General features: G+C 49.1%; 1 protein-coding gene across 5 annotated transcripts in view; it reads left to right on the top strand.

Moving 5' to 3' along the window:
• The first annotated feature begins 404 nt into the window (after window positions 1–404).
• Window positions 405–26,652, top strand: part of MSI1 (musashi RNA binding protein 1) — a 62,006-nt gene continuing 35,758 nt past the window's right edge. For 4 of the 5 annotated variants that reach the window (XM_083373289.1, XM_083373287.1, XM_083373286.1 and 1 more), the window contains exons 1-6: window positions 405–579; window positions 1,037–1,077; window positions 1,615–1,696; window positions 1,859–1,943; window positions 19,534–19,575; window positions 23,777–23,869. In XM_083373289.1, coding sequence (XP_083229415.1) covers window positions 521–579; window positions 1,037–1,077; window positions 1,615–1,696; window positions 1,859–1,943; window positions 19,534–19,575; window positions 23,777–23,869 — 402 coding nt within the window. In that variant the 5' untranslated portion in view covers window positions 405–520. The remainder of the gene's footprint in view (window positions 580–1,036; window positions 1,078–1,614; window positions 1,697–1,858; window positions 1,944–19,533; window positions 19,576–23,776; window positions 23,870–26,652) is intronic. The other variant, XM_083373288.1, reaches the window with a different exon arrangement.

Below are 26,652 nucleotides of genomic sequence, written 5' to 3'. Positions count from 1 at the left end.
CCGGCATCGCCGCTGGCAGAGCCCGAACTGGCGCCTGGCCTGGCCCAGTTCGGCCCGGCGCGCTCTGCCCGGCCCCGCTTCGAGGAGGGACGGACGGGGAGGCAGGAGCCGGCGGCGAGGCGAGGCCCCTAGGCGGCCGCCTTTGTCTGGCGGCGCAGCCAAGGACGGAGCTTCTCCCGCCTGGGGGACCGAGGGAGCGGGCGGCGGCGGCGGCGGCGGCGGCGGGCAGAAAGGGAGCCGCTGCGCGCATGGCCGCCACGCCGCCCGCCTCGCCCGGGCGCAGCCACCTTCTGCGCGCTCGCCGGCGGGCCGGCTTTTATGCTCACGCCGGCCACCCGCCTGCCGGGGGTGGGAGGAGCCGGGCAGGTTGTCCCCGCCGGGCCCGTCCCTCCCTTCCCCTCCCCGCCCGGCTGAGAGGGGTCGGGGGAGGGGGCAGCATGGCCTGGCCGTCCGGCCCCTTTTCCAGCGCTCAGCTGCCCCGGGAGTGCGGCGCTGGTCCTCGCCGGGAGAAGTAGCCCGAATGGAGACCGAAGCCAGCCAGCCCGGCCTCGCCTCCCCGGACTCGCCTCACGATCCCTGGTACTCGGCCCGGACGGACGGACGGCCTCCATCCGCGCGCCCGCCTCCCTCCGCTCGGGGAGCCGCCGGCGTCCCCGCCTCCCGCCATGCCCGGCAGCTCGTGGCTGGGGAAGCGGCCGGCCGGCCGGCCGAGGGGAACCGCCAACATGGCCGATGCCCGCGCCGCGCTCCTCGCCGCTCCGCTCGGCCGCGCGCCCCCGCCGCCGGCAGCGCCTCCCGTTCGGCCGGCCGGCTAGGCTGGCAGCCCGCCCCGGCCGCCTCCCGCCCGGCGGCCCCGGCGCTCTGGAGCCGCGCCCCCCCTCGCCGGCTTCTCGGGCTTCGGCTTCCCGAGGCTCCCCGCGCGGCGTCCCCGGCCCTGCCCGGTCCCGGAGCGGGGCGTCGCTCGGCCCCTGCCCGCGGCCGGTGGGTGCTGCCCGGCGCCCGCCTCCTCACGCGGCTCTCTTTCTTCCCTCGCTAGCAAGATGTTCATCGGGGGACTGAGCTGGCAGACGACGCAAGGTGAGCGGCGCCGGCGGGGAGGGGGTCCCGGCTCCGGGTCTCGCCCGGCGGCACCTGCCGCCCCGAACTTCGCGGCTCCTCCCCCGAAGCCTCCCTCTCCCGCCCGCCGCCGCCGCCCCCTGCAAGTTCGGCGGGCCGCGGACCAGCCCGCCGCCGGGGCTTGGCGGGCTTTGTGGTGGGGTGCGGGGAGGCCGGGCAGGCGGGCTTGGCGCGGGGGAAGCCGGGGGCAGCGTTGCTCCGGAGAGGCTCCCGTGGCTCGGGAGGGGGGGGGTCCTGCCCCCGGGCCTCCCTGCTGCCCCGGCTCGGCGGGCCGGAGGGTGCGCAGCGGCATCTCCTGGGACAGGGGTCGGCAACCTCGGCTCTTTTATGACTCGTGGACTTCAACTCCCAGAATTCCTGAGCCAGCATAGCTGGCTCAGGAATTCTGGGAGTTGAAGTCCACGAGTCATAAAAGAGCCGAGGTTTGCCGACCCCCTGTCCTGGGACAACCGCCTCCCGCCTCGGAGCCCCACGGGTGGCCTTGTCTTGTGCTTGCAGAAGGCTTGCGGGAGTACTTCAGCCAGTTCGGCGAGGTGAAGGAGTGTCTGGTCATGAGGGACCCGCTGACCAAGAGATCCAGGTGAGGCTCCCCGGGGCCCTGGGCCGCCTCCGGCACTCCCGGGCAACGGGGGTGGGGGGAACGGGGAGGGAGGGAGGGAGGCGCCTGCTGCCCTCCCCCCTAACCGAGTTTCTCCCTTTCTCCGGCTGCCCCCCCTCCCTTCCGGCCCTTCCTCCCGCGCAGGGGCTTCGGGTTTGTCACCTTCATGGACCAAGCCGGGGTGGACAAGGTGCTGGCCCAATCCAGGCACGAGCTGGACTCCAAAACGGTGAGTTGCTTCTCTGGCTGGGCTGCTTGGTGCGGCTGAAGCCTCCCTTGGCTCTGCCACCCACCAGGAAGGTACGGATTGCAGCAGCGGCTGCCGGGTTGGCAAAACTTTCTCTTGGTTGCAAAGTTGAACAGAGTGTCTTCTCAGCCGAGTCTGGCTGGTTCGCAGAAGCGGGAGACTTGGCACCTTGTGTTTCCCATCCTAACTGGGAATCCTGGGAGTTGTAGTCTCCCTGCTTTCGGGATGCCAGCTCAAGGGAGGGGTGTAATCAGGATGGGGCACCCCACAGGTGACTGGACTGATGCCAAAGGATGGGGACGTGTGTGGTTATGGGGCCAAGCCCAGGCCGTCTAAGAGGAGGCTTAGAGGCTTTGGGACCGGCGTTAGGCTGTTTCTTTGAGGATGGGTAGAAATTTCTGGGGAGGTGGGTGGGATTTGGTTCTGGGCTCCGTCTGGGGATACTGTTCCTCTGGCAGGCCGTCTCGGCCACAAGGTGTGACTTGTAGACCTTCCTCTTGGGCGCCCAAGCTGGGGTGCTTCCGATGCGTCCTTTTCCCCACGTAACCCCAAAAGGAGTGAAAGGATCCTGATGGGCTTTTCCCCAGAGAGTGGATTGTGCTGAGACAGATCTTCTCCGGGCATCCTGAGCTCAGATCCAGGATGTTGTGATGATGGAATTCTCAATATCTGTTTCCAATGTTGCGGGGGGGGGGGGGCACCAGATATTCTGGGGGCTTGGCTGACTGGTTAGACAGCCTCTGGTCATCCCAATAAAGCTTCTCATTCAGCATTTTATATCCCCATTTTGCTCCCATCTGGAAAGGTGCAGTTTGCCTGTGCCAGCCTTCCCCAGACACTCCACGCCAGCAATATGGGGATATCCCACCCATCATCCTCTCCAGATTGGCCATGGGGTGCACTGGCTGCCAGCTGGCATTCTTTTGCGCCCCTTTGGGTCAGGAGAGATCTGCCAGCTTTCCCTTTAAGAGCTTTTTGCTGTCCTCCCTCTCTCCATTCTCCATTCTCCCCTCAAGCTTATTTGCAGCTTTAGCAAGCAGAATCCTTGCTCTCCGGAGGTGAGAAAGGCAGCTAAGCTTAATCTTCCTAAACAGCAGTGCAGGTTGCGGGGAGGGGGGAAGGAGCAGGATCCATATCCTGGATATTAATAACAGGACCCAGTTCAGCTCTTCTGGTGGTTTTAAGGTCCAAGGTGCCTGAAAAATCAAGTCCAAATCCACTCATGCCAAATTTTATTTGGAATTATAACTTGTATTTTGCCACCTCGGAACCCTCAAATGTCTCAGTCTAACCCGGGTCTAAGAAGACCTGGAGGTTTAGTGGCTACATCTCTTGGACCATTATTTTAGAAGCTTTTGGTGTGAGATTATGAAGCTGTGAATGGTTTCAATGTTTTATTGTATCAACTGTAGTTTTATTCCTGGTACTATGCTTAGTAATATGTCCATGGTAAATAAAAATACTAGCAGGACTAAGGTGGTCGAGTAGGGATTTCAACCCACATCTCCCAAGAGGCCGTAATCAATCCTTCTTTGATTAATTTGTGGACTAATATGTCTGGTATTCTTCTGTGTAACTCGAATGTGTGAATACGTGTGTATAACTGGGATCATGATTCTGTTAATCCAGATTTGTTTGAACTACACTTGTTGAGCAAGCCTCAAGTTAATCAAACATTAAGTATGGTTTGTGAATCTCAGTGGCTTAGTTGCATGATGTGTGAACTCCTCCTCTGTGTAATACTGTGTAGGTACTTGTTGCCTTCCTCTGCCTGGACGTGAGTGGGAATTTCTTGTGGATACTTTTAGACACTTTGCTCTTTGGGTTCAAGGCTTGGGCTAGAAAAAAGGAACAATGTTTGTTTTCAAAATGTTTTCTCTCCAGCGAATGGCTGTTAGGGAACAATGCTCCTAGAAATCCTCATAAAACGAAGGGGAGCTGAGCTGCTCCCCCTCTTTCGATGGGGCCGATGCCCAGTTACAGCTCCCGTTTCTGGTCAAATGCAATTTCTTGTCTAAAGTAGAGAAACAAATAATATTTCCTCGAGCGGCTGGTTAAGGAAGCTTCACTGCCTGATCTGTACGAATCCAGGACCTTGTGATTCTGGCGTCGAATAGACCTGAGTGCAACAAAAACATTATCCTAAAAGTTTGACACTTTCTTTGATTAAATTCAGGCTTCTCCATTTAGCTTCTTTACAACTTCTCAGGCTGGGCCCGGTGTGGCTGGCATCAGCAAGCAAGCTCTAGGTTGTCCTTGTGATGGCCTTGGGGGCCTTTGGGGGGCTTTGCTATGGGGCAAAGGAAAGGTGGCAAAGGGGGTGTATTTCGGTGGTCTTGATGTGGGCCTCTGCAGCTGGCCTAATCTCATGGACCCCTCAGATGAAAGTCGCTGATCCCTTTTCTTCTCCGCTGCTCTCTCCCCGCCTTTGAAAACAGGGCTGGGGGCCTCCTTGCAAGGCAGAGCAGGTGGGGGGAGGGGCTAAGCAGACCAAAGGAGAACAGAAGGGGTCTGGGGCAAGACAGAAGGCAATGGGAGTGGGCTGCCATGGCAGTCCCCGATGCGTCTGGCGGGCTGGGTGGAGGGTGGAAGCCTGAGGTGGCACTGGCAAAACCTGGGCCCAGAAGGACTTATTTCTCTTTGTTTGGTGCTTAAAAAAAGCTCCTGCCTTCTCGCTCTGTTCCCTCCGGATGCAGGTGGTCTATATGGCACCTCCCTGCTACCTGCTGCACCAAGGCCCATTTCTTATGGGGCATAATGTCCTGAGAGTGTCAGGAAAAAGCACCCTCTTGGGCTTGAGTGTTGGGAGAAACGGACTGTGCGTCCTTTGCCACTTTTAATGGCATCTCAAGACCTTCCCCTCACCAGAGCAGCCTTTTTGGATCCTTCCTAGTTTATTTATTTACCTGCCAATTGGAAGAGGAGGGGACCTCAGGGTGGGCGTCCGAGGGCTTCTTTGCTGACTGCTTCAGGGCCCAGGAAAGCCAGGAACACAAAATGCTCACTTGGGGCCATTATGTAGCGCCGGGAGAAGCTGGGTCAAAGAGGCACACTGGCATCATCTCAAGTGTGGCTGTGCTACGAGAAATCCCTCTGCACATCCTGGTGACACAATTTGTGAGTTGCAACGGGCACCTGGGCAGCGGGAGCCTGCCTACCATTGTCTAGGCAAGTTTCGACTTGGAGACGAGCCCAAAGAAGGGCTTGAGAGAGAGAGGTTGCGCCATTTGGCCAGGGAGGATTTAGGCAAGACTCCTGGATCGGAGCCTCTGAAGAAGGCTTGGATCTTCTGCCTTCCCCTTGGATTTTCCAGGTCATTTCTCTCAGAAAATGGAGCGATTTTCCTTGGCTTTCTATTGTACAGAACTCCGTTCCTTCCACGGGTTATTACCAAGATTTGCTAAACTTGCAAAAAGGGCCCCAGAGGACATGTCTCAAGTGCTGCTTTGCTGGCACAATACCTGAGGGATTTTAACCTGTTTTGGTCTTCCTGGGGTTGGAAAGACTGCAAGGTTGCCACACGGTATACTGTATTGGCCTTATAAAGTTTTAGGCGGGAAACATTTCTCTTTATCACTTTGGTGCTTGACCTTTAACTGGACCAACTGAAATTTCCTTATTAGCCAACGTTGGTTCAACACGTGCAGTTTTCTCTAGCTAGAACGCCCAGCCAAACACAGGAGCTGAGCCCGTAGGGAATTTGAGAGCAGAAATGAAGAGGTTGCTTCCCTGTTCTGCTTGTTATTTTGCATTCAGACATGTTCTCCATCTGCTTTGCTTCTGCGATGGGGTGAAAGTCTGCAGGGGTTGCAGGGCTGGGTGATTTCCCCCCCCCAGTGCAAAAGAGTTTCTTCCTCCCCCCCAAGAATGTGCTTTTTTGAGAACACTCTTTATTTGTAAGGGAGATAACTGCCTGCTAGGCTTTGTTTATGGAAATGTAAGTTTAATAGATACCTTGGCTTGTCTCTTCACATTTCAAAGGCTAGGGAGGCTGGAGTAGTCGGAAGTGTTTGTTTTTCTTCCCAGGCTGGGGGGGGGGTGCTGGGGGGGGGCGGTGAAGGCCCTTCAGGTTCAGGATGGAGCAATTTGGCTCTTGGCTTCACTGGGCATCTGCCAGTGTGTCCTCTTATACAGTATTGGTCTGGGGAAGAGGCTCCCCATTCTCCCCTCTCAGCACCCACTGGATATTAGTGGTGTACAATCCAAGAGTTCCCAGACAACTGTTGTGAATTGTGGGTGCTGGGATAGCAGTTTTTGTGTCTGTTCATTGTGATGCCAGTGTGTTTCAGCATTGTGGCAACGGGTTGGAGCAAAGGCTGTGAATCCTTGGCTGATGACCGGAGGCTGAACCGTTGTGTGATCTTTATGTGACACAACCTCCACATCCACAAACAATACAGGTAGTCCTTGACTTACAACCATCGTAAGCCTACAACGGTGCTGAAAAAAGTAATTTATGACTGGACCTCATATTTACGACTGTCGCAGCCTTCCTGTGGTCACGTGGTGATCAAAATCCGGGTGCTTGGCAACTGGCAGCCATTTTGACGGTTGCAGCGTTCTGCAGTCACATGACTGCCAGTTATCACTACCCAGGTGGCTTCTGGGAAAACTGGATTCACTTAACAATTGTTTGATTAACAACTACAGCAAAAAAAGGTCCTAAAATTGGGTGCTGCTCACTTAACAACCGCATTGCTTAGCAAGAGAAGTTCTGGTGCCAGCTGTGGTCTTACATGGAGGACTCCCTGTGTGGAAGAGTTCCAAACCTAGGCAGGAACCGGATGCCCCTCCTGCCTGGGCAGACGGGAGATCAGGCAGCTCCGTTTTGCTTCTTCAATTTACAGGCTGAGCCACACGAGATCAGAGTTCCCCAAACTTGCCAGCTTTGCGCACTGGTGGGGGGGGGGAGAAGAGGGGATGTTCCACGTGAGTAGTGGGTAAGTGCACAAATGGAGCGCATTTGCACACTGCACAAGTGGGGATGAGTGTACACACACTCACCTTCCACTTCTGCGGCCCGGTTCCGAACAGCTCAAGGTCCAGTAGTGGGCTGCTGTCTGAGGTTGGGGACCCCTGCTCTAGATGAGTCGAGGAAGGCTGGATTAAAAGTGAACGTAAAAAATACCGGTTTTTGGTCTGAAGCACGACGTGGCTTGTTCTCTGTCATGGCAGTGCAGGAGGCAGAGTAACGGCTGCAGGTTTACAGGGAGGCAGATTCAGACTGGATGTTGGTAAAAATCCCAACTGCTTTCAACTGTACAGTTAGTTTCAAAGCCAGAGGCCTTGGCGAGTCGTGGCTCCTATCAGCCCTTCAGGGTGGGCCAGCAGCAACGCTACTTCGTATCCTACAACGTAGGATACAACAGGATCTTGAAACCTGTTAACATTTCTCCCTACAGGCTCTTATGCCAAACAAAATCAGGCTGGGGGTTGTTTCGGGTTCCTTTTTCATGTTTGTCCCTTCCTTCCCCAAAGTCAGTTCTAAATTTCTTAACCATTTTTCTTTACTAGCAGTCATCTATGAGCATGTTGCAGTCAGCGTGGGGTTGATCTCGATGACCCCAAGGTTACCTTCCAATTTTACAGTTGACTTTTCTCACCCTCTCTCTATTTTGGGGAGAGGAAGATGGGGGTGCACTTAGGCAGTTTCAGATTCTGGAGTTAAGAATCCTCTGGGCGGGGGAGTGACGTTTATAAATTGCAATAAAAGCTTGTTCCATTGCAAGGCTGTCCCTGCAGGCATTTTGATACAAGTAGTCCTTGAGTTACAGTTGGTGACTTAACAACCTTTTGAAGTTATGATAGACCCGCCCCCCCCAAAAGCGACTTGCAACCCGATTCAGAATTTCTGATTCGGAAGCAAGTCTTTCGCTGTTACATGATCGCATCTTGGGTGCTGGATACCTGACTCACCTTTACTGGTGTTTGCAACATCCTGTGGTCATGTGACTGTGATTTTTGATATTTTCTTTTGGTTCCTAGCAAAACACACCTATTGGATAAAACAGATTCGCTTAACAACTGCTGCGAGAGAGATCATAAAAATCAGGTGTGGTCACATGGTGATCCGCTTAATGACTGCAGTGGCTTACAAAAGGGGTCTTCAAACTTGGCCCTTTTATGACTTGTGGACTTCAACTCCCAGAATTCCTCAGCCAGGCACGCATGCCTGGCTGAGGAATTCTGGGAGTTGAAGTCCACAAGTCATAAAAGGGCCAAGTTTGAAGACCCCTGGCTTACGACCATAACTTTGGCCTTTGAGGAGTACCTGTATGGGCCCAGAAACTCATTTAATTTTCTGTTCAATTTATTTGATATGTGACAGTAACCAAGAGTTGTCACATGCCACTTCTGCATTGTTTGCATCACCTTGGTACCCGTTGCCCTGCCACTTTTGGGGTCCAAGCCCACACTCTCCAAGTCGGTGCCTTCTAGATGTTTGGGGATGGGATGACACATTGCAGAAATCCCCCCCCCCATTGCCATGCTCCTTAAGGGCACCAGATTGAGGAAGGTGCCTGCATCTCCTTTCCATGTTGGCAAAGAAAGAAGGGGGGGGAGGGGGAAGGCTTGGACTTCTGCATGGTTTGTTGTGCCAAAGGACACCCGCCCTTTGAGCCAGCTGAGGGACCTCTTTAGTTCTGGACTTCAGTCTGCAGACTGGAAAGGAAATGTGGTTGTCAAAAGAATGCAGACAAATGGGCCATGGACGCAGGCACCTGGAGCACTGACCCAATCCTTGCTTGTCCCTTTGGAAAACAATGTCCTTTTTGGCTGAGTTCCCACAATACGCCGAACTCTTTACCTGGGTTAACCAAACAGACTGGCTGTGTTCATACAAGATGCTGCGCCCAAATCAATAAAGCCTTTAGTGGGCCGATGGGATGGCCTGGTTCACAGGACATGGAAGGTGTTGGCTGGCTTCCCACAACAACATGGAGGCACCAATCTCTTGGCTGCCCTTCAGCCCAGCATGGCAGGCGAGTCCAGTGGGAAGGGAAGGACTCTTTGCAGAGGCCCCACCCCTCCCTATGCTGGGAATCTGGCCAGTTCCTTTTAAGTTTGGTTATTTGCAGACCCCAGGCGATGAGTTGGCTTGGTTCGTTTCTTAATAAAAATAGCAAGAGGGACATGATGGGGTCTGTTTGCTGGATCTCGGTCCTGCCTTTTGTATGGAAGCTCAAGGCACCATATCTATAGTGCTTCCTTCTCCTATTTGTCCTCATCACAACAGCCCTGCGAGCTAGGATAGACTGCGAGGGAGCAACTGGCCCAAAACCTTATGGAGCTTCTCTTGCTGGGGAAGGATGGGAACCAGAATCTGCATTTCTTGATGAAGTCCTGGGTTGAATCAACAGATGGAGAGCATCAAGGTTGCATGAAATATTAGTCCCACTTTATGAAGCCTTAGTAAGGCCACCCCTGGAATACTGCATCCAGTTTTGGTCACCACAATATAAAAAAGATGTTGAGACTCTGGAAGGAGTGCAGAGAAGAGCAAGAAAGATGATTAGAGGGCTTGAGGCTAAGAAAGGTTGCAGGAATTGGGTATTTCTAGTTTAATGAAAAGGAGGACTAGGGTGATGTGATATGGTGGTGTTCCAATATTTCGGGGATTGACAAAAAGAAGAGGGAGCCAAGCTCTTCTCCAAAGCCCCTGAAGGCAGGACAAGAAGCAGCAGATGGAAACTCATCAAGGAGAGAAGCAACCTAGAACTAAGGAGAAATTTCCTGACAGTGAGAACACTTAATCAGAGGAATGGGTTGCCTTCAGAAGCTGTGGGTGCTCCAACACTGGAAGTTTTTAAGAAGAGATTGGACAGCCATTTGTCTGAAATGGAATAGAATCTCCTGCTTGAGCAGGGGGTTGGACTAGAAGACCTCCAAGGTCCCTTCCAACTCTGCTATTCTATATTCTATATTCTGATGCAATCCAGTTTCTTATCCTTTGTCCTGCACTTCACATTTGTGATTGAGGAGATCCGGGTTCATGTTCCCCCTCAGCCAAGTCGTTCACCCAGTGACTTTGGACAAATTACTGTCTCTTAGACCCACCTACCTCACAGGGCTGTGGTTAGAAAAAAAAGCAGATAAATAAAATAAGACATATATGTTTCTTCATTAATTGGACAGAAAGAACTATAGGATGGGAGGCTTATCCAAAAATCAGACAAAAGAGAACGCAAAGTTGACACAGTCACCTATGGAGGGTTTCCATAAATAGGGATTATTTATGAAGTGTGGGGGGGGGCTTTGCCAGATTGCAGGTAAGAATTTGCAGAATTGGGTGCTCCTACCTATTCAAATACAACCTCTGCATTTGGAAAACTAGGATGTCAGGAAATAGCAGGCTAGATTCCCAGCCTCTGTTTTTTTTCTGTGCTCAGGGTGATAGGGTGAAGGAACACACGATCCTGAAATAATGCCTTTAGACCAGTGTTTCTCATCCTTGGCCACTTGAAGATGTGTGGACTTCAGTTCCCAGAATTCTTTGCTGGCTGGGGAATTCTGGGAGTTGAAGTCCACACATCTTCAAGTGGCCAAGGCTGAGAAACTCTGCACAGCAGCCACAAGCAGTTATGTGCCTATCCCTGAAACGCATCAACACCCAAATATACTTTTTGCTCTTCCTAGCCTCTGCCCAAGGTTGTAAGATTGTCAATCCAGGGGCCCCTTTATCCTCTGAGGGCCACAGGCCCCAAAGGGAGAGAGCAAAATAGTGAAACAATAGATTTGAGGGTTGGAGACTTCTGAATTCAGAGGCTATCTTGGACAGAAACTCATTGGGAGCCTGTGAAGTGAAGTGGGGCAGAAAATTCTTCATTCTTTTTATTTTTCCATGGAAAAATTTGCCATTTTTTCAAAAAAAATATATCATTCTCCCCCCCCCAGAAAATTAATTAGCAGCATAAAGAGTGGATACAAAGACTATTCAAATTGGATAGCACTGAAGTTATAATTAGCTTTTATATATATATATATATATATATATATATATATATATATATATAAAGAGAAAGGTGATTATCTGTAGGAAGCAACCATGCATATATAATGGAGCTCATTGGGGCATGCTAAAAAGGGGAAATGAATAATTTTATCTCTCTTATTATATTTCCCTTAAAATGTAAACAGGATCAGCAGGTGTCTGGCATTGCTACGCAGGGGTTATGTTTGCAGGTATGCTGATCCCAAAAGGCATTCCAGTAAAGCTTGGAATCAGGGAAAAAAAACCACAGAAACATTCCACTAAAAGGTTTTTTTGAATCTTGCCTTCAGGCCGCTGGAACAGGGCCAGGCCAGAGTCAGTGGTGAGAGCGAATGGCAGCTCCGCCTCAGTGCTCCAGCCCTCGAGAGGGAGGGGGGCAAAACACAGACCCAGAAAATCCACAAACGGGAGAGGAGCCCCCACCTACCTCCCCCGCAGGATTCACTCCGATCCCATTGCTCTGATCAGCCCCTGGGCTTTCAGCTCCCTCCATATAGGGTCAGCCAATGAACTTGATGGTGGTTGATGGTGGCATTTTCCACACAATCACAACACAGCATGCCGTGCAAAGGGCACAAGGGTCTGCTGGTACCAAAGGCATTATGCCCAGATGCCCAGAATTTTACTCTTACGTTTCTGATGATCTAGCCAGGATCAGGGCCTGGCTGACCTTACCTGAGCCCCAAAAGCTTGGAGTGGGGATATTTTGGTCAGGCAGCATCTCGGAAGAAGCCAGAGCAGATTGCTTGTTGCAAAGAATTCCCCAGGCCACCTGGAGTCAATCTTGGGCTTCTTACAAGCCTTGTGGAACAACCTGCCTCCAGAAGTTGTGAATGCTCCAACACTGGAAGTTTTTAAGAAGAGACTGGACAGCCATTTGTCCGAAATGGTATAGGGTTTCCTGCCTAAGCACTGGGTTGGACTAGAAGACATCCAAGGTCCTTTCCAACTATTGTTGTTGTTATTAGCGATTTGGGGCATTGTGTTGCAAGGAAAGGACGAAGGAGGGCACCAGATGCTTTACTGATTAAGAATTATGGGGCACCAGCAGCATTTCCTACATGGAAGACACCTCTTCCCCCCAATTGCTGTCAGGAATATTTCTTGGACAAAGTGTGTGTGTGTTCGTGTGTATGTGCTTTAACTCCTGACGACTGCCTGGACAAATCCCTGCAATTTTCTTGGCAAGATTACGAGTGCATGCCTTAAAGGAAGTTTAAGTTTTAAAAAAAACACCAATTGTTTTATTGCTGTCTGGGAAATTATGAAAAATAAGTGGGGTCCTAGGATAATTGCTCCTGTTAACAAGGTGCAAAGAAAATGCACCTGTTAGCCCAGGGTGCCAGAAAGCAGTGAGAAGGTTCATCTCATTTCATTCCCATTAACTAAAATTTAAATGGACACACTGTAAATGTGACAATTACTTGTATTTTACCATTTCCTTTCCTGCCACATTACAAATTAAAATTTGGGAACCACTTTGGGAACCATTTTCCAACTTCAGGGAGATCCCATTTGCCTCTGGGTGACATGATAGCAGTCTTCCAATATCTCAGAGGTTGCCACAAAGAAGAGGAGGTTAAGCTATTCTCCAAAGCGCCTCAAGGCAGGACAAGAAGCAACGGATGGAAACTAGTCAAGGAGAGAAGCAACCTGGAACTAAGGAGAAACTTCCTGACTGTTAGAACAATTAACCAGTGGAACAACCTGCCTCCAAAAGCTCTGAATGCTCCAACACTGGAAGTTTTTAAGAAGAAACTGGACAGCCATTTGTCCGAAATGGTATAGGGTTTCCTGCCTGAGCAGGGGGTTGACTAGATGACCTCCCAGGTACCTTCCAACTTCTTCTTCTTCTTCTTCTTCTTCTTCTTCTTCTTCTTCTTCTTCTTCTTCTTCTTCTTCTTCTTCTTCTTCTTCTTCTTCTTCTTCTTCTTCTTCTTCTTATTATTATTATTATTATTATTATTATTATTATTATTATTATTATTATGGAAAAAATGCTTTTCTACCCTCGAAAGATACAAACTTATTTTACAAAGCCCCTGAAGGCAGGACAAGAAGCAACGGATGGTAACTAATCAAGGAGAGAAGCAACCTAGAACTAAGGAGAAACTTCCTGACAGTGAGGACAATTAACCAGTGGAACAACCTGCCTCCAGAAGCTGTGAATGCTCCAACACTGGAAGTTTTTAAGAAGAGACTGGACAGCCATTTGTCTGAAATGGTATAGGTTCTCCTGCTTGAGTAGGTGGTTTGCACTAGATGACTTCTAAGGTCCCTTCCAACATCATCATCATCATCACCATCACCATCATCATTATTAGTGTGGTCTTCTGCTTCTGGGAAATAATTTTTAGAAGAAAGTTCAGTAAAGATTTAAGGACATGGGCTATGGCTTGAAGGCTGGCCTGACAGACCTGGACACCCACTCCACCTAGAGGGCTGTGCCCCAGACGGTGTTTTGTGCCAGGCATGCCAACCTGCGTAATAGGAAATACTACCTGTGGTTTAGTGTGATGTGCAAATTGAAATTGCTGCCAGGACCATTTGCTGCTAAGCCATCATGCAGTTGGCTTGGTGGGTTGAACCAGGAGGGCAACACTCAACTCGGCCTCTTAACTGGCTGATGACCTGCAACAGTAATTTAAGGTCCCCAGGAGGAAAGTGCCCAAAGTTTAGAGCTTTATTGAAAATTTTCCGGGGGCTAAAGATGAAACAGACCTGGTTCATTATTAGTATTATCCCCGTTGTGACCAAAAGGGACACGGTGGCTCAGTGGGTTAAGACGCTGAGCTTGTCGATCAGAAGGTTGGTAGTTTGGCGGGTCGAATCCCGAGTGCCGCGTAACAGAGTGAGCGCCTGTTACTTGTCCCAGCTTCTGCCAACCTAGCAGTTCGAAAGCAAGTAAAAATGCAAGTAGAAAAATAGGGACCACTACGGTGGGAAGGTAACAGTGTTCCGTGCGCCTTTGGCGTCTAGTCATGCCGGCCACATGACCACGGAGACATCCTCGGACAAGCGCTGGCTCTTCGGCTTTGAAACGGAGATGAGCACCGGCCCCTAGAGTCGGAAATGACTAGCACGCATGTGCGGGGGAACCGTTACCTTTACCTTGCCATTGTGACCTTCGTCAGTCTGCTGCTGAATTTTGGTTGCATGTTCTTGAGATCTTTCAGGGGCCACAAACAGGGTCACCTGAGTTTAACTACCCACTATGTTTGGATGTGTTCATACTGCTTGATTAGTGCAGCAGGCTGAAAGTTGGCTAGTTTTAGCCCCAGCCAGTCCTTTGTGGGTTCGTGTGATACAGATAGCCCTTCACATACAACCAGTCCCATTTTTTTTTAATCCCATTTATATCCCGCCCTTCTCTGAAGACTCAGGGCGGCTTACAATCTAAAGCACAAATCAATGTGCTTAGCGGGTCTCCTTCGCAGTCATGCGACTGAACTTCAGGTGCTTGGCAAAATAACCATGTTTACAGTTGTTTGCCACCTCCTGTGGTCATGTGACTGCATTTTCCATGGTTTTGACAAAACTGCCCATAGTGGACCATTGGCTAACAACTGCCCCCCAAAAGGTTGTATAATCAGATTGGTCATATAATGGACCCATTTTACAACCATTGCAACTTGCAACCATATTGGGCAGACTATTACAGCTGTCTGTTGAGGGCTACTTGTAGATGTGTTCAACTCTTTTGATCAGTTTAGAGCAGGGGTCTTCAACCGTGGCAACTTTAAGACTTGTGAACCTCAACTATCAGAATTCCTCAGCCAGCTTTGCTGGCTGAGAAATTCTGGAAGTTGAAGCCACAAGTCTTAAAGTTGCCACGGTTGAAGACCCCTGGTTTAAAGCAGTGTTTCTCAGTGTTGGTGGAAGTAAGCTATCAGAATTCCCCGCTAGGAGCTGAAGTCCATCTATCTTAAAATTGCCAAGGTTTGCAAGAGTAGACTAAATAACCATTTGACCAGGATGGTATAATGTTCTTGCCACGACCAGAGGTTTGGAGTAGAAGACCTCTTAAGGTTCCTCCCTCCCTCCCTAGGCTTCTGTAAGGTTGAGAAACATTGGTTTAGAGTCCATTGCAGTGTGAAAATCTGGGAAATGATTTGGTGATCAAGTCAAATCTGCCTATATGTGAGTACAGTCTGCATATTCCTCCTCTTACAGAAGAAGGGAATAAAGATAGAAAAAGTTCATGTTGGATGTTTGGCTCATGTGTCCTGTTGCAAGCAAAATCCAAAAATTCCTGGAAGACAGACACTCAGACAGATCAGCCATCAACAGGCAGATAGAGATAAATAACATTTACACATCATTCAAAAGAGACAATCAAAAAGCTGAGAAGGAAACAAAAAGACCAAAACACCTCCTTTACGAAGTAATCAACACCCAGATAAGTAGAAATTAGCACCAGGGTTAATATAGTACCAACAACCAAGCAGTAAACAATATCCCAATCAAGGAATTTCCGACTTGGACAAACAGTCAAACAATAATAAACTAATCGAGGAACTACATAGAAGAAAACCACGCTTCCACCGACACTGAGAGGGCAAGCTATTATATATAAAGAGAGCAAAGTCCTCCCCTAGCACTGAAGATGTTGCCTAGTTGGGTCATGAAACACCTTCCAGAAAACAACCAAGCTCAGAGAGCACCAAAGACTCCACAACTAACCATGACTGGAAACCTTCATTATGCTATACCATGTGCTTTGTTGTGGCTTGTTTGCATTTTCCTTCCAATGAAGCTGGTTTGAGTGAAACTGACCCAATTTGGGTAAAAAAGGTGGTAGTTAACAGAATATCAGAGTTGGAAGGGACCTTGGAGGTCTTCTAGTCCAACTCGCTGCTCAAGCCGGAAACCCTATGCCATTTCAGACCAATGGCTGCCCAATCTCTTAAAAATCTCCAGCGACGGAGCACCCACAAGCTGTTCCACTGATTAATTGTTCTGTCAGAAAATTTATCCTTAATTCCTAGTTGCTTCTCTTGATTAGTTTCCATCCGTTGCTTCTTGTCCTGCCTTCAGGGCCTTTGGAGAATAGCTTGACCCCTTCTTTGTGTCAGCCTCTCAAATATTGGAACACTATCATGTCACCCCTAATTCTTCTTTTCATTAAACTAGGTATATAAATAGACACAGCTCTTGTAGTTGTTAATGTTGATGGTAGGAAGTATAGGGTCAATGGAGCTGCGAAGGATCATCTCTACTGCCTCTTAATTTCAAGGATGTTATTATGATTTTGCATGATTTTAGCTCTTCTGCCCGTAGACAGCATTCCCAAAACCTCTTGGCCAGGGAACCTTAAGCAAGATTGGTCTGTTTGAATGTACTTTTTTGTGTTTTCCCCTAAATCAGCTCAAATGTTTTCGGTACTCTGGGAGGTGCTTATCCAGCTTATAAAATCATCCTTCCTCGGGTCCATGCTGCCTGGATCATAAATTGAATAAGTATGCTAGCACAGAAAAACTTTTGGTTCAAGAAATTCTGTTGATTTCAAGTTTTTTAAAAATCCACATTGTTAGGGAAGGCAGTGTCTTTGAATTCAGTTGGCAAAAATGAACAAAATGGCAGCAGGACTGTGGCCTATCCAGACCAAGACAACGGTTCCCATCAGTGAGTGTGGGGAGATGCTATGGGCCGTAGCAATTGTAGTCCAGAGAATCCCACCTTTGAGAAGTCTGATTTAACTGAGTTTATTGACGTGGATGCCTATCTGGAGTTAAGAATCCCAGCTGCATTCAGTGAAATTCGCTCACGATTGAAGTCTTTGCCTTTCTTTACATTTCCTCCGAAGGTTCCATTTCATTCAGTGCCCTGTTTGATACGATGGAAATTAATGTACAAAATAAATTTTGAATTCAATAGAATAAATACAGTAAAGCCATTCAGTGTAGTGTAGTGCAAAATGCCAGATATCAAGATAGATTGTGAAGAAGAGTGAAGGCAGAGATAAATTTTTTCCCCCGTCTTTTGGGGGGAGGGAATTTGAGAAGAAGGCATGGTCCAGCTTGGGGGCAGCTGAGGCAGTTGGAGGCCCACAATAAATGGAAAGAAAGGAGAAGGACAGCACATCAGTGAAAGGAACAAGAATGACAAAAGCAGGCAGGATGTGTCCTTGCAGTGTTGCATACAAGCTGGAAAGGCCTTCAAAAGCCTGGCCTTTGCTGGTTCTCTTCCCTGCAGAGGACAGCCTCTGCTTTCCTGGGATGGAAAGTCGATGAAGTGAGGGAGGTGCTGGTGTGGTGCCCTCTCAGTAAACCAGAAGGAATTTCTTCACTGTGGCTTGTATGACGTGAATGCATGGACCTTCACCATCCTCATGGAAAGAGGACATAGGGCAGGGGTAGGCCACCTTGGCTCTTTTATGACTCGTGGACTTCAACTCCCAGAATTCCTGAGCCAGCATGGCTCAGCTTGGAAACCTCTCCCTTTCCCCTCAGCGTGGCTGGCTTAGGAATTCTGGGAGTTGAAGTCCACGAGTCCTAAGAGAGCCAAGGTTGCCTACCCCTGTGACATAGAGTAATAAGACTGCAAGAAGCCTTGGAGGTCTTCTAGTCCAACTTCTTGCATTTTCAAATTTTCCAAACCTGCATTTGAAATGTTTTCCAAAGGAAGGGAATCCTTTAAGGGTGGAAGGAGGCGTTTAGTGGCCAAGGACTTGACTGTGGGTGTGAATATCCAGTCTTGGAGGCTATAGTCCTCTCTCCAGGGGTCCGCAGCCTTCCCTTCCACCCAGGGGAGAGTCTGAGTGGGGATCTCTGCAGCATCCTTAACCAACACAGTGTCCTTGGGAGGGGTCCAAGGGGAGGCTGGGGGGATGGCTTAGGTGGTTTTGCTCCCCACGACAGAGGGAGCGACTAGATGATTCTCCTGGTCCAAAAGAATTCCATGGTTTTGGCCCATGAATGCCTGTGTCACACCAAGCAAATTCTTAAGCCCTGGTTTTTGTTGCTACAGTATCATTGCATCTGTGTGTCCATGCCCCCCTCGCCCTGCTGCCCATTCCTTTCTCAGTGAAGATGCTGTGACCAGGGAGGTGGGCAGAGAAACTGGCGGGGGGCGGCGGCGATTCTCCTGCCTCAGAGAAAACATCCACCTAACTGGATGCACATTTGATGGGGAATTTGGCCCAGTTGGTGTGTTATTAACCCTGGTGCGTGGATGGAGCCTCCCATATCCGAAGGAGGTGAGGCCAAGGAATCTTCTGGGCGCCTGGCAGGTCTTGGGAAAGGTGGAGCCAGCCCAAGCTGGCACAGCAGAGGGCAGCTCTTCCAGGCCTCGACTTTCCCCGCTTGGCAGGGAGGGCTCCTCCCTCTGTGCCAAACGCTCCTCCTCTTCATGCTGGGGGTGGGGGGGCTCCCTGTACCCCTACCTGCAGCCTGTTATGGCTGTACTGGCCCAGCTCTTACATCAGCCACAGCTCCAGACTTCTCTCTGGCCATTTTGTCTTTCAAAGAGCTCACCTGAGAAGGGAGCCTAGGTGAGAAATGGGAGACATTTCAGCCAGAGAGGAGTCTTGCGCTGTGGCTGATGTAAGAGCTGGGCCATTACAGCCATAACAGGATGCAGGGAGGGGTACAGGGACCCCCCCTGAGGCTGACTTGGCTGTCAAATGGCTGGTTCTGGAAGGAGAAAGTTTTCCTGCCCTTGTCCCCCCTCTCCAGCTGCAACCTGCCTCTTGCTAACTTAAACCTGCTATATTCCACGGTCTCTGCTCCAGAACCGGCCTTGAGTTTTTGCTCTGTGAAGCCTTTTCACATTTTGGGAGAGCCCCCCACCCCACCCCGGTACCTGAGGGATGTCTGACCAGGTGTCCCTGACTTACAGCCGGTTGCTTAACAACTATTCAGAGTTGTGATGGCCACAGGGCAGGTGCTTTATAGCCCCCAAAGCACCCCCAGCCGCTGTAAATGATTGGCCACAGCCCCTTGCAATTTACGGTCACTTTTTTTTTTGCTGGTTTTAGGCAGTAAACGTCCATTCAGATGAATGGTTCACATAATGACTGCTGCAAATAAGGCCCTAAAATTACTTCTGGTCGTGTAGCTGCTTCGACTTATGACCATCGACTTATGATCGGATTTTTGGTTGTAATGGAATTATTACTTTCCATATTTCAAATTCCACACTTCCAAATTTGCCAGTTTGGCTGCCAGGCTGATCTGCTAAATGGTGGTGATCAATTAGGGTTCAAAATCCTTGACTCACCTGTGAATTTGATTTTTTAATTCCTAAATGAAGGCTTCTTCATTGGTTTCTATTTAAATTTCATTCATTCTTTTGTTTTCTGGCCCCCTCTGTAATTTCCAAGATTCTTTTGAATAGTTACATCTACCAGGAAATCCTGCCAAGTTCTACTTCCGTGCAAGGAATCTAAGGGAAACTGCAGACTGCACCCCAACTTTTAATTGTTAAACCCAGCAAGTTGTCATATTCTTTTGTCGTGCATGTTCTTTTATGCTGCCGTGTTATTTTTCTGCATAAGATGCTGGAGAGTTTTTGGTCCCCAGTAGAAACTGCAAATACACCAACCTGATTTTTTAAAAAAACACCATGTTTCTCTTTCAGATTGACCCAAAGGTTGCCTTCCCTCGCAGAGCACAGCCTAAGGTAGGGTACATTTTATTAATGTAATTGTTATATTTCTGTTTTAAAGAGACACTAGTATATTGGTCTTCAGAACAAAAGTAAAACAAAACAGTGACAAAAAGCAAGCTAAAAGTAAATGTAAAACAGAGCCGCTCAATAGAAAACCTAAGTTATAAGAGTTCCTTGGCAGCATAAATTAAAATGACAAAATTTGAAGGAAATTCTGGCTGGTGGCTGCATTAGAGAGAATCCATACTGTAGATAGTTGCTGCTCTCCACTTGAACAGACATGTGTGGCTCAGTTGTGGTCTGGTAGCTTGTATCTTCATTTTGAGCTTTGCTCTTCCATTGATTTTTGAGTCCCCAATGGATGGTTACGATTCAGAAAACCATCAGCAATGTTTTGCAAGCCACAGTTACTGGGTTTGTGCATTTTGTGTAGAACACCACCTTGAGTGGATTGAACCATCGGAGTGTCAAGGAGCTGCACCAGCCTATTCTAAGTTGTGATGCTGGCTGACAATTAGAGCACTAGCCCTTAGCATTTAAGACCTACATACTGCTTCGAACTCCTGGCATTGGGCAGAATTATCCTGCAATACAGAATAGGAAGGAAGGAAGGAAGGAAGGAAGGAAGGAAGGAAGGAAGGAAGGAAGGAAGGAAGGAAGGAAGGAAGGGGGGAAGGGAAGGGCAGTATCAATAGCCCTTAGACTTATATACCACTTCACAGTGCTTTACAGCCCTCTTAAGTGGTTAACAGAGTCGGCATTTTGCCCCCAACAATCTGGGTTCTTTTTTTAACGACCTCGGAAGGATGGAAGGCTGAGTCAACCTTGAGCTGGTAAGAATTGAACTGCAGGCTGTGGGAGGAAGGAAGGAAGGAAGGAAGGAAGGAAGGAAGGAAGGAAGGAAGAAAGAAAGAGCAATACCACTTAGACATATACTGCTCCATAGTGCTTTACAGCCTTCTCTAAGTGGTTTTACAGAGTCAGCCTGTTGCTCCCAACAATCTGGGTCCTCATTTTATCGACCTCAGAAGGATGGAAGGCTGAGTCAACCTTGAGCCAGTTAGGATCGAACTGCTGGCAGTGAGCAGTGAGTTAGCCTGCAATACTGCATTCTAACCACTGCTGGAATGAAGGAAGGAAGGAAGGAAGGAAGGAAGGAAGGAAGGAAGGAAGGAAGGAAGGATGGACCAATAACATTAGCACTAGCACTTAGACTTATATACCACTTCACAGTCCTTTACAACCCTCTCTAAGCAGTTTACAGAGTCAGCCTGTGGCCCCCAACAATCTGGATCCTCATTTTACGGACCTCGGAAGGATAGAAGGCCGAGTCAACCTTGAGCCGGTCAGGATCAGTATACTGCATTCTAACCACTGCACTACCACAGCTCACGAAATGGTGGTCTTAATACAGGTAGCCTTCAGCTGTGGCCACCTTTGGGACCAGCACATTTTGGGCAGACGTTTGCAGGGCCAGAGGCCGCAGTTCAGTCTCATCATTCCAGCATTATGGGGGACCCACCCAGGGATGCTGGTACATCACAAAAGGGACAGGGCCAATTTTTTCATCTCTTTTTGGTTTGGAGGGTGGGCTAACATTAGCTCTTCAAGGCCGTGCAGACAAGAAGCACAGAAGAAATTCTATCTTTATTGTTGTGTTAAATGAACAGAATCTTGCAAGTCTGAAAGTATCTCTCCGCTCTTTTCCTTTTACTCTCTAGAAGCTAGGGAGGGTCCCTTATGAAACGCTTCCCACGCCCCTTTTCCTTTCGTGAAACGAGAGAACTTTTTGCACGAATGTTTAGTCTGCAGCTCTTCCTGTGTCTCTCACGGTCATTCCCACATACCGTTAATATGAGTGTGGGACTTTATTTCTTCCTTATGAGGTTTGTACCCTACTTTTATTTTATATGACTCAGGGTGCTGTAAATAAAGCTCCCGTCTCCTGCTTGCCCCACAATAAGCAACCGATCAGTAGGTTGGACTGAGAGAGAGCCCACCTGGCTCCATAACCACTACACCAAACTGTCTTTCACAAAAGGGAGCAAGGAGCTCCTGGGAAAACAGAGCTACTTGCCACAGTCCTTAAAATCTAACCCTGGTTTGGTGAACCAACCTCTGCAGGGGTTGCAGGCTTCACTTAGCCCTCACCCCCAGCTGCCAGCAGCAAGATTTGCTTTGCCCGCAACCTTTTGTTTTAAATTAAAATAATAATAATATTAGCATCTGACATTATTAGATTAGCTAGGAGACCACAATGCTATTTCAGAGTAGTAGCTTGACTGCCTGTTACATACATGCTTGTGGGCTTCCCAAGGTGTGCCACGAGATTAAGAATAATTATTGAAAAAGGCAAAAAAGCTGGATGGAACCAGGCAACCGGGTGGCACCAAAAACATACCCACAGCGACCAAACTGTTTCTAGCCACGAAGGCCACATTCCTCTGTCCCAGAGGTTCACCATCTAACATTGAGAAAGGAAAACGGTGGGGTCTGCGTGCAGAGGGTCACCTGGGAAGCATTGAGTTTGGATGCTCTCCTTTCCAAGAAGGATTCTCTGCTGAGCTCTTCTGATAACACCCCCGTCCCCAGATGCCCGAGAGGCTGCTGTGCTCGTAGTGCCGAGGGTGCTCTGGGCAGGTGGCCGAGCGGATCAGGTAGCCCAAGGAACAGCTCTGCGGCTCAGGGCTGGAACTGGGTTAATTCCATTAAGCAGTTTGGTGACAGAAGGTATTTTGCTTGGGGGGGTGGAAACGGCTTTCAAGACTGAGAATTGCAGTGGATTAACTCTGTGCTCCATTGAGTCATTGGAAGCAGATTTTTCTTGCAAAGCGAAGGCGTCAGGCCAAGGGGAAGGGGGTTCCAAGACCTCCCTGGGGTCCTTCACAATTAAGGTGCTCTGGAGCTGGAAATTGGGTGTCCTCCCATGGTCTCTTCTAAAAGGCATTTTGGCATGTTGAACCATCTCTCTTGGGACGCGGTGGCTCAGTGGGTTAGGACGCTGAGCTTGTCAATCAGAAGGTCGGCAGTTTGGCGGGTCAAATCCCGAGTGCCGCGTAGCAGAGCGAGCACCTGTTACTCGTCCCAGCTTCTGCCAACCCAGCAGTTCGAAAGCACGTAAAAATGCAAGTAGAAAAATAGGGACCACCACGGTGGGAAGGTAACAGCGTTCCGTGCACCTTTGGCGTCTAGTCATGCCGGCCACATAACCACAGAGACGTCCTTGGACAAGCGCTGGCTCTTTGGCTTTGAAACGGAGATGAGCACCGGCCCCGAGAGTCGGAAACGACTAGCACGCATGTGCGGGGCAACCTTTACCTTTACCTTACCTTACCATCTCTCTTATTCTCCCCCCGCTGTCTCTTAACATGTTCGATTGCTTTCCATTAAAGTGGAAGCCAAGTATCCTGTAATAAATCCAGTTCTGTAAAATATATACACAACCCAAAAATTACAGCCATACAGAATGTAATGCAGTAGCAAATAAATCCATGCCACATTACAAACAGCAAAAGCGCAATCCGTGAAAACTGAAATTGGGGAAATGACTTGGCAGGGGGTGGTTGGCCCAAAATTCCTGTTCACTGGTGATGCTGAAAAGCACACAAATCCCACAACTCTGCACGGTTTATTTAATGGGAAGACCTCCTCTGTCCTGGCAGAGCATGCCCATAATAGCGGGGACTTGGCCCCTGTTGGGGTCTTCCTAAAAAGCCTTCTGGGGCACGAATGAAGAGAAGCAGGAGGGAGGGAAGGGGGGTGTCCCTCAAAAGCCCAACGTCAGAAATGACCTTGCTGGGCCTACCCTCTGAGACACTGCCAGTTTGTGATGTTCACAAGATGTTGCCGATCTTCTCGGGGCAGAAGAAGCTGTGGCTGGTCGGTTCTTGTGTTTTGTAATTGCGATCCAGGCTGTTTATAGGCAAGATGCCCAGTGTGGGAGCATTTATGCTGCAGCACAAATTCTTCACTCTAGATTTTGACATTTGGGGGCAGAAAGGGGACATCTTCGGCTTGGGATCTCTGCAGAACAGATGCCTGCTCTGGCCATCCAGAAGCGGCTAGCTTTCTTTCCAGCTCAGCCTGCCGTGGGACCTTTTCTTGCAAAAGCTTTTCTTTGTGTGTGTGTGTGTGTGTGTGTGTGTGTGTGTGTGTGTGTGTGTGAAAAACTATGAATCTTGCACCGCAGCCTCTTTTTTCTTCTGTTTTCTAGATGGTAACACGGACTAAGAAAATATTTGTAGGCGGCTTGTCTGTGAACACCACCGTGGAAGATGTAAAACAATACTTCGAGCAGTTTGGGAAGGTAAGCACTTAGGGTCCGTGTAGGAACGAACTCTCCAATTATTAAGTGTTCCAAGACTCACCCTATTTCCTCCAGGTGTTAGTCAGAGGTTGGGAGTGCCTGCTAGGGCTCAGCATCCCTGTCAGAGTACAGTTCCGAGGTTTCTTTGGTGAAGACGCCCAAAGAAGAACACAAATCCTAAAAGTCCTAAATTCTAAAACATCATCTATTAGAAATTGACCTATTTCATTATACCCACAGAAGCTAGTATAAAGTCACCATTATATCCAGGGGCTCTCTGGGGTGTCTAAAGTATAGAGATGGCAGCCACCTTTAGATTCAACCCACTCCTCCCACGATACCCTTGATTACAACTTCAGCACCTAGTGCAATTCACTGCAAAATATAATTAGGAGTTGAGCGGGGCAGGGGCTGATCAAAAGTTGTGCTATGAATTAACCAGCATTCCTTCCCCCTGTCCTGGATGCTGCTCTGCTTTGTTTGGCAGAGCTTGACAAGGATAACACAGGAGTAGGGTGTGTTTCCTCCTGTCTCACGCCCAGGAGTATAAGCGCTGCAGCCTGTAATTACTCTGGTGGCAACCACAGATTGTTCTAAAAGTCATAACTAGTGTTTGTTGCCACCTGAAAGTTTGGCGGCTCCAACCTTTGAGGACGCTTTGAAAGGCCTCCTGTCAATCATGTGCTTTTCCTGAGAGAGGTTTTGGAAGATCTGCCACATTTGCACTATAGGAATCTAATGGCCATCCAGATTTTTGCACCTCAGCTGTGGTTTCCTGATTTCAGGGCACCCACAGCTTATGCCCAATTGAAGCCCTTTAGATAGGACAAACTTCAACTACCAAAATTCCCATTTTTTCCCTCCTCTCTGCTCATTCCAAACTCTGCAGCCTGGCACAAAACTTTGGGGATCCTGGCTGGAAAGACCAAATGGTGCATTGCTAGCAGTCAGCATTCTTGCGCAGGCCAACACTTCTGCCGGCAATGCCATGGCATTGCTGGACAGCCAGAGCGAACAATTTGGGGATTTCTTGAAGGAGTTGGGTAGTTTTAAGGGGTCATGCCTAAAAGTCCGAAAAGGCCTGCCAGCTCTGGGATGCTTAAAGCCCTCAAAAGGGGTCCTGGGAGTTATGTGTGTGTCACACAGCCAAAGGTTGTCCACCCTAACAGGTTCTTGGCCTGTGCAAGATTATTTCCTGGGAAACTGAAGTCTGTCATTGGTCTTGTTCTCCCCCCCTGCCCTCCCTTTATGCCCCCCTTTCATGATGCCTATACTTTTCTGCCTGATGGTGGGGGGGGGTCCTCTGCTCCCCTTTCTTTCTGAATCCTGCAAGATCACCTGGTAACTCCAGGAGATTTCAAGGGTTTCAATTTCAGTTTTCATTGCTCCTACTCCATACATTGTTGGAGGCTTTGAACATTTTGCGTTCTTGGCATTTTATTTTATCCATTGCTTTATTTTTAAAAGGATGGATAAAATGAAAGCAGCGCCCTTCAGTATGTGGACATTTGCAATAATGTACTATAAAAGCAAGGCAATAATGAAAAGGAACTGCTCGCAAGGATAAAGCTACGGATTAAAATTGCGGCATTAAAGCCATTTTTAAAAGTTTAGAAACAGAGTCAGTCAAGGTCTTTGGGGCCAAAACTATTACGAAGCCTTTCAGGGGGAACCATTTACCTATTGACAGCCCGCCTCAGTTCAAACACTCAGGCTTTTAAAGAAGCGTCTCCAAAAATGTCTGAGAGGTAGATTGTTCCTCCTGGAGTCCTGCTTTGAAGGTTGTTTTTTTTTTTAAAAAAAATCCCATTTATATCCCGCCCTTCTCCGAAGACTCAGGGCGGCTTACAATCTAAAGCACAAATCAATGTGCTTTAGCAAGTTGAGCCCTTATTCTTCGCATCGTGCATGGTCCAGCAAGCAATTCCAGGTAGCAGCTGCATTTTCAGACGCTGTGGTGGGCCACCACTTGCAATGCTCTTTGCTTGATGAGGTACTTAGTAGCCAGCTTCTCTTTTTCTGAAAGGGGAGATCGGCCTGGATGGGCTTTCAGGTGGATCAGCACTTGCTTTCAGCAACAAGACGTGGGGCTTGGCTTGTTCCACCCCCAACCGGATCAGCTTCCCCCAAGGCTGAGGCTTTCCGATGGGTTGTATCTGCCCTCCGAGGTCCGTGTGCTCCATCTGGACTTAAATCTATTCAAAATGTCACTCTATCCCGACACTTCCAGTTCTCTAGCACACACAGAGAGAGGAAGCCACCGTTTGCCCATCCCAACCAGGATTAGCAAGGCAGGCTTCTTACGTAAGTGCGAATTGCAAGTCCCGTCCTCCCTTGCTGGGTTAAAGAGGGAGGCCTGAGCTGCTGAAAGAGAGAAAGGCAAAAGCGTGAGGCTGGAATTGTCTGATGGGTTTTTTATTGTAGGAGTGAGGGCGAGAAAGAGTCAGGATGGTGGATCCCTTCCTTCCCCAGGTGGTCTCCCCCCCATCCAGCTTATTTTTATTTTATTTTATTTTATTTTTTTTAATCCCATTTATATCCCGCCCTTCTCCGAAGACTCAGGGCGGCTTACAAGCTTAGCAGTAGCCTTCATTCTATGTATATGCCTGCTTATTAGGGCTTTCACACACACCCCAAGTCAGCTTAATTGCCCCCAACAATCTGGGTCCTCATTTTACCTACCTGGGAAGGATGGAAGGCTGAGTCAACCTTGAGCCTGGTGGGACTCAAACCTGCACTAATTGCAGGCAGCTGGTGTTCCTTAAGGAGGCATTAGCCCACTG

Source organism: Vipera ursinii, assembly GCF_947247035.1.
Source record: "Vipera ursinii genome assembly, chromosome: 14".
In the NCBI taxonomy this organism is placed as follows: domain Eukaryota; kingdom Metazoa; phylum Chordata; class Lepidosauria; order Squamata; family Viperidae; genus Vipera; species Vipera ursinii.
The sequence above is the reverse complement of the archived record's forward strand: the minus strand, read 5'-3'. Positions and strand labels throughout refer to the sequence as shown.